Raw genomic sequence first — 11,475 nt, forward strand, 5'->3', positions numbered from 1 at the left:
GGCCTATAATTAAGTGAGGGAAACAGATAGTTTAACTATATAATTACAAATTTTGAAATGTGCTGTGAAGGAGAAATCAGGATGCTCCAAGATAATAAAGAGGTAACACTGAGAAAAGGAAATCATAGAAGGCTTCTTTGAGGAAGTAGCATTCAAATTAAGACCTAAAAGATAGAAAGCGTATGAATAAAAGTTATCCCCTCACAGTGGGAGCATCATAACAGATAAGAGCGGGGTAAAATGCTAAGTGAAGAAATTGAACACTAATCCAGTAATACAGGATACAGATTATGAACTTTATTTTTATAGCAGTAGAAAACCATTGAAAGGGTCAAGCATGCTAATTATTTGATGTGATTTCAAATTTAATATAGTCCCCTGGCTAATGAATGAAGAAGAGGGAGAGAGGAGACATAAATAATACTCAAAGAAGGACATTTCACGGGTTAAGTGAAAGTTGATGGTGGCTGTGAAAGAAATACAGGTAGATGTAGTAAATAAGTATATGAGGAAAAATTGATAGGAGTTGATAATAGATTGGAGATGGGAGTAAATGAGAATGTGTCAAGAATAACTTTTTCCAACCAAATAGAAGGTGTTGCTATTTTCTTTTTCTTTTTTCTTTTTTTTTTTTTTTTTTTGAGAAAGAGTCTCATTCTGTCACCCAGCTGGGATTGCAATGGCCCGACCTCGGCTCACTGCAACCTCCACCTCCCGGGTTCAAGAGATTCTCCCACTTCAGCCTCCTGAGGTCTTACTAGTTTCTTAGATGGGGAATATAATCCATCTGAAAAAAATTCAGATAGTGTAATCAAACTTGAAATTCAATTAAAGTTCTCAGCATGAGTGAATAACCTGTATAAGTTCAGAATTACGTGTTGGTGTATATATTTCAATTGTAATACAAATAGATTTAGCCAAGAAATGGAATGGTCTTTAGAAAAAAATGAAATGTTTCAAATATCAAAAATAAATTAAAATTGTGTATTAATGTAAAAAATAGGTCTATATTTTTGTCAGGTTTGCTCATCAAGTCTTTATATGGTATCTGCTGAAATACTGAACTCCATCAAGACCTTAAGTAAATATAACCCTCAAGCTTTAATCATGACATTATACACACAAACCAAAGAAAACAAAATCATTATTTGAAACAAATTGTCGTCTACGGCCATACCAGTCTGAACCGTCCCAATCTTGTGTGAAATAAATTGTCAAGAGACACTAAAATACTATATAGCTTTATCTTAAACTTGAATATTTGAAATTATAAAAACAGAATTTTTTTTTTTTTTTGAGACGGAGTCTCGCTCTGTCGCCCAGGCTGGAGTGCAGTGGCCGGATCTCAGCTCACTGCAAGCTCCGCCTCCCGGGTTCACGCCATTCTCCTGCCTCAGCCTCCCGAGTAGCTGGGACTACAGGCGCCTGCCACCTCGCCCGGCTAGTTTTTTGTATTTTTTTAGTAGAGACGGGGTTTCACCATGTTAGCCAGGATGGTCTCGATCTCCCGACCTCGTGATCCGCCCGTCTCGGCCTCCCAAAGTGCTGGGATTACAGGCTTGAGCCACCGCGCCCGGCCAAAAACAGAATTTAATATGTAATTTTATGTTATGTACCTGTGTCCTCCAGAGAGCACTAAATAACACACGACACACAGAGATATACATATATAAGGTAACAAATATTAATAAATAATCCTAAGTGCTTTACATAATTTATGAGAATGGTACAACAATAGCAAGTTACCACATATGCATTTGCTAAGCACACATGTGACAGTAGTTTATATAATTAGTTTAATAATCACAACACTCTTGCCAGGTTGATACTATTATTATTACCATTTTAAAGACTGGAAAACTGATGTACAGAAGGTTATGTCATGTAATAATACAAAGTGGCAGAAAGAAATGCAACTAGCTAGCCTGCCTCCCAATTCTATTGTCTTTAAGTTGGATTCCACATCATCTCTGTCACTTGAAACCCTCGTTAATTTGTAACAGTCATCTATCATTATATTAACTCACATTTTTCTATAAAATTAGACTACGAAAAATAATTATGTTCAAAGTTTTTTTCAGTCCTAATATTCAATGACCTATGATATAGCATAACTAAGGAATTAAAATATTTCCAATTTAAGAGCAGGAAGGGGTAGCTTGGGTAAAGCTGTTAAGTTAGAGATCATCTCGGGAAAGGACTACGTGAGATGATACTTAGTGTGTGATAGAATTCTTAAGCCAAATAGAGCATATATCTAGAATGAGGTGTTTTCTAAACTTATTGAGGGTAGATTAGTCAAGGGAATTAAATTCTATGGACATTAACTGAATCCCTACTGTGTGTAAGTTATTACACTGACCACTGGTGGTTAGATCATTAAAAATTTTTGTCTTAAAGGAATTTACAGGTCAGTAGGGGAGACAGACATGTAAAAGCTAGCCTTAATGCATGCCACAGTAAAATATGTAGGAGATGGAGGTGATAGCTGGTATGTGGAAGCAATTAATTTTGACTTGCTAGGAAAATAAAGCCCATATTAAAGAGATAACAATTGTACTATGTGTTAAAGAAATTTTTTTTTAAGATACAACTTGGATCAAACCTTCAACCTGAGAGAGCTCTCAACAGTTATAGAATAGGAAGAATATTCCATGCTAAAAACAAGTAAAACAAAATCCTATATATCCTCAAGATCCATAATATGAAGGGATGTAGCAGGAGATGAAACAAAAATATTTAATAGTATTACATAGATGTCTTTACTGTATGTGTGGAGCTTTGTTCCTTCCATTGGTAGGTTTTCCAGGAGGGTGAGGATCTGTTCTGACTTAGTTTCAGAGTAACCATCTGGAACAGTGTGGTAGGAAATCTGTAGAAATAGCCAGATTGCCCAACATAGTCTACTGTAGTAGCCTAAATTATGGCAGCACATAGGCAAGGAAAAGGAATTGGTTGTGGAAATGGGAATGCCAACTAGTAGAGTCACCTTAGAAGACAGCTTCGCAGTTTCTAACAACGATATCCATATTCATTCTATATGATCCAGCAATCCCACTCCCTGGTATTTACCAAAAGGAGTTGAAAATTTATGTCCAAGCAAAAAAACTTAGCATGGGTGATTACAGCAGCTTTATTAATAATGGCTAAAACTTGAAAGGAACCAAAATACTCTTTCATGAAAGAATGAATAAACTGTGATACATCTAGATAATGGGATAATACACAGCACTAAAAAGATATGGGCTATTAAGTCATGAAAAGAAATGAGGGAACTTAAAGTACATATTACTAAATGAAATAAGCCAGTTGGACAAGGCTACATACCATATGATTCCAAATATATGCTATCCTGGAAAAGGCAAAACTATGAGACAGTAGAGAGATCAATGATTGTCAGGGGAAGGAAGGAAGCAAGGGGGAGGGAAGCATAGGCAGAGCCCAGGTTTTTTAGGGCCGTGAAACTCCTCTGTGTGGTACTACAATGGTGGGTATACGTCATTAGTACAAAACCATAACATGAAACACTGAGAGTGAATCCTAATGTAAAGTACAGACTTTGGATGATAAGGATGTGTGAATGTAAGTTCATTAATTGTAGCAAATATATCACTTTGGTGTGGGGTGTTTATAATGCGGCAGGTATGCCTCTGTGGGGACAGCGAGTACCTGGGAAATCACTGTATCTTCCTCTCAATTTTGCTGTGTACCTAAAACTGCTCAGAAAACAAAATCTTTAACAAAAAAAGAGGAAATGATGATCTGCAAATACATTTTAAAATAGGAATTGCCTAAACTGAACAATAGTTTGGATGTAGGCAGGTAAAGCAGAGGGAAAACAAACAAGACTGCAAGGTGCCTACCCTGCTGCCTGTGAAGCTTAAAGATTAATGGTGCGCATCACAATATAGCTGCCTCCAACACAACTAGATGCATGTTTTGAGTCTGCGTGTTTGTTTATTAAAATAAAGATAATGGATTAATGTATTTTAGGATATGTCCAATGTGAAGTGTTTGTGAAAGATCCACTTTGTCATGTCCAGCTGATATCTGGAATGTCAGCTTGCTGCTTGGGAAAGAGGTCATCGCAGGGCATTTAACTTTGGCAGACAAGTATACATAGAGGTGATGATTGAAAACTTGACAATAGATGAAAAAGAAAAGAAGTATATATAGGTATTTGAAGAATGTCAATTTTTAAAGAGTGATCATTGAACAAGGGGTCAGTAAGATCTCTTAGTCAACAAAGAAGTAGGATAGAAACCAGGGAAGTTATTCATAAAAGGGTATAGTTGAGAGTTTTACCAAGATTAAGGACTTTTGAATTTGACATGTAGAAATAGACTGATGGGATATATAATTTTATATGATTTTAGTGGTGTGATGTGAGTTAAACTCAGGTTATATTATACATAAGATAGATAAATATAAATATAAATATAGAGATAGATATAGATCAATATATGTATGCAGGCACTGAGATTGATACATTTTTGTTGGTAAGGAAAATAATCAGAGGGGGATAAAAGCATGAAGAATTATATCTGGGAGTGGGGATTAGACCAGTACCTGGGGATGTTAAGCATGTTAATTGGGCAAAGGGAAGGAATTAGTCAGTGGAAAGAGATTATTGCAGTCAAAGAAATGGAATAATTGGTGGCACACAGAAATTGGAAGGAGTAGAGTCTAAGATAGGAAAGAGGAGTAGGAAGCATCGTAGAAGAAGGGAAGGAGAACTAAAAAACAAAAGAACAATGAAAAGAGGTGGGGTGAGGATCAGAGGACTCAACTCTATGTGGGATTCTATCTTAATGACTTAAGAAGTACAATTATTCAGTGGTACTTTTAAAATGTTGTTGTTTAAAACTGTAATTCTCAAAATTGGCTGCATATTAGAACTGTTTCATTTTCTTAAATAAAATCTGTCTAAGTGACTCTGTTATGGGTGGTCAGATCATTTAAATATAAACATCTTAGAATAAAGTGCTGGCATCAATATTTTAAAAGTTCCTCAGGCAGAATGCTAATATTCAATTGTCATTGAGAATCACAGTTTAAGAGAATTGCAGATGTTTATGAATAGTGTTTATGGAGCATTAATTGGATAGCTAGCTACTAGTATTTAAATCTACATCTTCAAAATAGCAAAATCTGTATCTTTTATGGGGACTAATTGTCTTTTCAAGAAAACTAGCAATGTGTGGAGTGGTATTTATGGAGCATGGTATTTATTAGTGTCAACCTATAAGATTGCATTGACATCCCATAAAATGGTCTGCATGGAATGAAAAATGAAATAATCTCATGCAGTAATTTTCCCTCAAAGCATGTGTTAATAATGTGATTATACTTCAGCTCCAGTTATGGAAGATGATGTGATTATACTTCAGCTCCAGTTACAGAAGATGATGTTGGTGCTTTAAGGCAGCACTCCTCTAAGTGTTGTTCATGACCCATGTGTGTGAGAATCACTCCAGTCCTTTCGGCCAAAATCAAGTGTAAGAGATATATATAAAGTCAGCAGCTCATTTTATAACTGAGAACTTATAACAAGGATCTGGGTAAAACTTTATAACCAACTCATTTGCTCCTTGCAGACAGGGTAGATACTTAATAAGAAAAATATACTGTACTTAAAAAATTGAGTATGTGCTCACATCACGCTTAAAGAATCTCATGGCTACATTGAAAATGACAATAATTGAAACTTGTTGCTCAAGTGTCTTTTTTTTTGAAAGTGCTCATTGTCACTTTTGTTTCTGACACTTTCAGTCTTTGACATCAGTTTACTAACCACCAAGTAAACTGATGTATCTTGTGTCAGGTCAATGGGGAAAGGCAGGGTTGTGACAAGGTGTAGCATAGGGACCTAGGCCATGACTCTTAAAGGGTATATGTAGATCAGAGTTTTGTATCAAGTTTCTTTGTTTTAGATATATTCTCTCAATGAGAACTATTTTATGTCTAGGTTCTTGGAGTATGTTTTATAGCGAGACCATCCTTCTACCACATAACAGAAATAACATTAAAATACTAATTATAAAGCTTCATTTGTTGACTTTTAAATAATTTTTTAAATTGTAGGCATGCTGATACAAACACCAATCTATCTTTACAATCTGCATAGTTCAGGGAAATATGTAAAATATAAGTCTTTAAAGGCAAGGAAATATCCGTTTTACAAAGAGATACATAAGGGAAATTAACTTTTGTAGGCTTCAAATGAGAGAAATAAGCCTTTGATCCCCTAAGGCAAACATTTTTGAGATACAGTTTTTCCATATAATTGCTATGATTTTCTTAGTTACACTTTATAGTTCCCTGCTGGCTGTTTTTCTGTGTAAACTTACTTTCATTTCCATTTATGACATAGAGATGAAAATCAGGTCTAATTAAATAAGGACATGACAATAATTGTCATTCTTTTATTTATGTAAAATACGGTTTTTCTACCTGTGAAAAGGGGCTTTAGCACAGAAAAATGTAGCTCTCATGGTCCATCAATTGACTGGAACTAATAGCCATGTATCTACAGCTTCCCATTCTTTCATATATTTATTCATTCATTATTACTTGTCTAAGGGTCTCGCTTTCTTTCATCCTCAAATAAGCATTTATTAGGTAGCTACACTATATTTATTTTATTTTATAATTTTAACTTTTATTTCAGATTCAGAGGGTACATACTCCAGTTTATTACCTGGGTATATTGCATGATGTTGAGGTTTGGGGTATGATTGATTCTGTCACCCAGATACTGAACATAGTACACAATAGTTAATTTTTCCATTGTCCCTTCTCCCTCTCTCCCTCCGTAGTAGTCCCCAGTATCTTTTTTGCCATCAGCAGCTACTGCATTAAACATCTACTATATACCATGAACTATAGATACAGATGCCACAAATACAGAAATAAACTAGTTACAGTTCTGCCCTGAAATCAAATGTTTTAAAACACATTCATTTCATGAATGTGACAAGTACCATACCAATATATTAAAAAATAAATTACTGTAGCAGTTTGAAACGCCTTTTCTCTCTTTACTAAATACACAGCAGACGCTACTTACACATGGAATAAACATTCCGTTGGATTCCCAGTCCCCAGGCTATCACGTCACCCCTTCTATAGAACTCAAGAAAGCATATCTTATTTCACAAATAAATTTTTAAAAAAAATTGAACGATTTCTTTTTTCTTTCGCATTTTTGTGTGTGTTTTTGTTTTGTTTTGTTTCTGTCCCTAGGTTGGAGTGCAGTGGCACCATCTTGGCTCACTGCAACTTCCACTTCCCGGGTTCAAGCAATTCTCCTGCCTCAGCCTCCCGAGTAGCTGGGACTTCAGGCACACGCCGCCATGTCTGGCTAATTTTTTTTTTAATTTTTATTTTAGTAGAGGCGGGGTTTCACCATATTGCCCAGGTGGGTCTCGAGCTCCTGAGCTCAGGAAATCTGCCCACCTCGACCTCCCAATGTGCTAGGATTACAGATGTGTGCCGCCACGTCCGGCCGCATTGAGTGATTTCTAATTTTAATGAGCAATTAATGCAAAGTTAGCGATGATTTATCCCTGGAATAAATATGTACTGCATGGCTAATATGTCTGCCATGTGCTGGCATTATAGTGCCAAACAAGGCAGCCAAAGTTGCTAAACTCCTGAGTTTTCAATTTGGAGCGAGGGAAAGAAGAAAATAAGTTAATTTCAGATATTATAAGGGATATGACCTTGATGAGAAAGGAAACGATCTAGAGGAAAAAAGTCTGTGTGTGTGTGTGTGTGTGTGTGTGTGTGTGTGTGTGTGTTTGAAATAACTTATTTAAATGTAATAAACACAGATAATGGTAAAAATAAGATAAATCAGGAATAAAGATGTTGCCTGACTTACGTGTTTTACCATTTACTATCTAATTTAAATTTTCTCTGCTGTAATGATTACATTTTATCTAGGTAACCAATATCTAGTGGAATTATGCACCAATTTACTAAGGCAGTTTTTTGTATTTATCTCCAAGTGAAATTTAACCAGTTTCTACAGTAGTGAAAAGTAATTTGAAGATTTAATATATTCAGTATATTAATAAAATATAAACTGGTCAAATAGCTGTTTTTTTTTTTAAAGTAACAACCAAGCATTTATTCACTTAACTACCAACAAATAGCTATGTTTACCTCTAATAACCAGTTAAGTCTCCTTTAGAGTCCATATAGATACGCTTTTATTTATGCATGTGTGTGTCTGTGTATGTGTTTGCTTTTTTGTTTTGTTTTGTTTTACTTTTTTTTTTTTTGAGATGGAGTTTTGCTCTTTTTGCTCAGGGGGGAGTGTGATGATGCGATCTCAGCTCACTGCAAGCTCCGCATCCCAGGTTCACGCCATTCTCCTGCCTCAGCCTCCCAAGTAGCTGGGACTACAGGTGCCCGCCACCACGCCCAGCTAATTTTTTTGTATTTTTAGTAGAGACGTGGTTTCACCGTGTTAGCCAGGATGGTCTGGATCCCCTGACCTTGTGATCCGCCCACCTCAGCCTCCCAAAATACTGGGATTACAGGTGTGAGTCACCATGCCCTGCCAGATATGCTTTTATTTGAAAAGTAACAGAAATTTAAAGCTATTTAAACTAATTACGCTTTACAATAAATGTGAAATCAATTTTTGTTTCTTAAGTAATTTCTTAATGAACACATTGTATAATGCCCATGTAAATAGCAACTTTGAGTGTACACTCATATTATATGAGTAGTTACCTGTATGACACTGTCCCCAGGTCTCATATCTGTATAAACATACACATCATAGGATATTTCAGGGAAGGTTGGTGTGTTATCATTTGCATCCATCACTTGAATATTGACGATGACTGGCTCACTTTCTTGTACACCATCAAATGCTGTTATCTTTGGGAGTAGAAAAACACACTTACTAGAGATGTTCTGCAAATATAAGTAGTACAGAGTTTGCTCGTACAGTTTAACACGTTTCTTACACAATTTGAAAGGGTGCAAAAATATTTTGTTGGTAAAAGGAGGTAATAAAGATGTATTACACATACTAAAAGTGTTCTAATATGGTAAGAAGCAAGTATTGAAGATTTTGTTTTAAGGTATTCAACTCCTGGCATATTTTAAATAATCAGATATGCAAAATATCATTTAAAGTGGGCCAATAACATTGCTGACTCTTAGGGTTAACTACAATTTAATCCTTAAAAATTTAATTGGAAAATATTATTTGCATTTACATATTTTGTATACAATAGTCCTTTTACAATCAATACGTTTATACCATCAGGAAGGTAGACGCCCTATATGCACATTGTATCACAGTAACTCACCCAATGGCAATTTTCAAAGGACTAAATGGCATCATTTAATTGTGATATTTTATACATTATCAACATTTTAACAATGCCTGCCAAATCAGTGCTACAGCACCGCCATCTTTGTCTAAATCCATTTTGTATCTAACTTTTAACCATCACATAAACTTTCCTGGAAGTTCTCATCTTTTTCTCTGCAGGCTTCTCCAGAAATAATTTCTATATATCTTAATTTGTGCTTTCTCTTAGCTCATCTTTCTCCTGTGTCTGATTCAAAAATTGGAATATAATTAGAAGTTACATTTTATCTTTATTAAACTGTCAACCCTACTATACTTGTTATTTACGCGTTTGTGTGCATGTGCATGTGTATGTATGTTTATGTGTGTATTTCCCTGTCTCATGACATTTACAATCACAACTTTAATAATCTTTACTTTTCTCCCCCCTTAATTAGCCTAACCCATGATTTATTTACCTCAATGCTATTGACACCTTGGGACAGATAATTCTTTATTGTGGGGGGCTGTTCTCTGTATTACAATTAGCAGCATCCTTTATGTCTACCTACTAAATGCCTATAATACCCCTTCACAATTGTGACAAACAAAAATGCCTCCAGATGTTGCTAAATGTTCACTGGAGGGAAAATATATTCCCTCTTGAGAACCACTGGCTCAACCTTATGACTAAATTAAAAATGCAAGAACAACAACAAAAAAGGTTAGGAAATAATTATTTGTATCTCAATTTAAGACAATTATGACTTTGGTAAAGACTGAAATTCACACTTTCTTTTTTTATTTTGAAAAGTATTTTTTTCTGTGAGGAAGAATGTTAGTATAGCTACACAAATTACAAACAAAGAGCGATACATGTAAATAATTTTTCGTTGATCTTCTCTATGGTATTGAAAATAATGTGTTTTTCCCCCAAATCGATGACCTTTTCAGTTTTAACCAGACATCTCTTTCAGTTCCATAAAAACACACATACATATATTCATACATACATACGTATGTATATTTATACAAAAGCTCTTTACCGAAAAGGTGTAAGTTTGCTGTTCTTCCCTGTCCACTGGTTGAAGTAAGGTGAGGTAACGAGTAATACCAGTCTGTGTGACGGTGAAGACTGAGGTGTAGTCATTCAGAAAAAGGTGAAGCTCTGGGTCTTTTGTCTTTGAAAAAAAAGACATAATTTCAAACGTTGAATAAATAATGTAGCTATTAGTTCATCACCTAGAAGTTAATGTTTGAAATTTATAGCAAAAATCCAGATAAAAATATTAAGAATTTCTAAAGATAAAAAATATTTAACTAGATATTTACTCAGTAATGATCTAAACTATTCAAAAGATGGTGACCTATATCATGGAATACAAAATACTGAAATACACACAGGTATAATCAATATGGTAAAAAGGAAAAATAACTGAAAAACAGAAAGAATATAAAAACTCCCAGTTAAATATATTCTTACTGATTATTTATCAATATTTTCCAAAATAGCATTGGACTAGGGAAATAAGAAATAAAAGCAAGAAAAGAAAATTGCAGTTCAAAATTTTAGCAATAAGGTTTTACAATTACTTGATTTGTAGTAATAAACTACATGTATGCATATTACTATCTTGTTCTTACTTATAATGCAAAATATAAATAAAATTGGTTATGTATTATTCATTACCTATAAATATCTCGTTTGCTCTTTCGTATTTTAATGCTGTAAAATTCTCCAAATGGAAACATGTTTACTTTAATTAAAATATTTCAGATAATTTGATTTAAAATATGCATGAATTTAGCAAATGTGTCTGATAGGAAAGTCTAGAAAAAGTGATATATACTTAAAAAGGAAGGGGTTTCAAAATTCAACTCTGAGAGATAATCAACTTAGCATTGAAGACCCTTTGCAATTTCAATGCCACCCCTGAAAGAGAAGACAACCTACTCTGTAATTTAGAGAAAGAACAGCAATATAAAGTAAGAAGGCTAGCACTGATATCTGTATAGTAGGAAAGAAAGGCAGGTGGAGCAAAGAAAAAAGGAATATTCCGAGAGTGGACTATTACAAAGGCTATGAAAAAAGAAAAAGGAGTGATACAGGGAGGTAAGGTGTTGTTCTAGATTATACTATCTTTTAAAGTATGCATAGC

General features: G+C 34.6%; 1 protein-coding gene across 14 annotated transcripts in view; it reads right to left on the bottom strand.

Annotated features, from left to right (window-relative positions):
* Window positions 1–11,475, bottom strand: part of PCDH15 (protocadherin-related 15) — a 1,021,780-nt gene that overhangs the window by 369,192 nt on the left and 641,113 nt on the right. For all 14 annotated transcript variants that reach the window (XM_011938778.1, XM_011938777.1, XM_011938779.1 and 11 more), the window contains 2 exons: window positions 10,363–10,497; window positions 8,746–8,895 (listed from right to left, as the gene is read on the bottom strand). In XM_011938778.1, coding sequence (XP_011794168.1) covers window positions 8,746–8,895; window positions 10,363–10,497 — 285 coding nt within the window. The remainder of the gene's footprint in view (window positions 1–8,745; window positions 8,896–10,362; window positions 10,498–11,475) is intronic.

This window comes from Colobus angolensis, unplaced genomic scaffold, assembly GCF_000951035.1.
Source record: "Colobus angolensis palliatus isolate OR3802 unplaced genomic scaffold, Cang.pa_1.0 Scaffold177, whole genome shotgun sequence".
NCBI lineage: Eukaryota > Metazoa > Chordata > Mammalia > Primates > Cercopithecidae > Colobus > Colobus angolensis.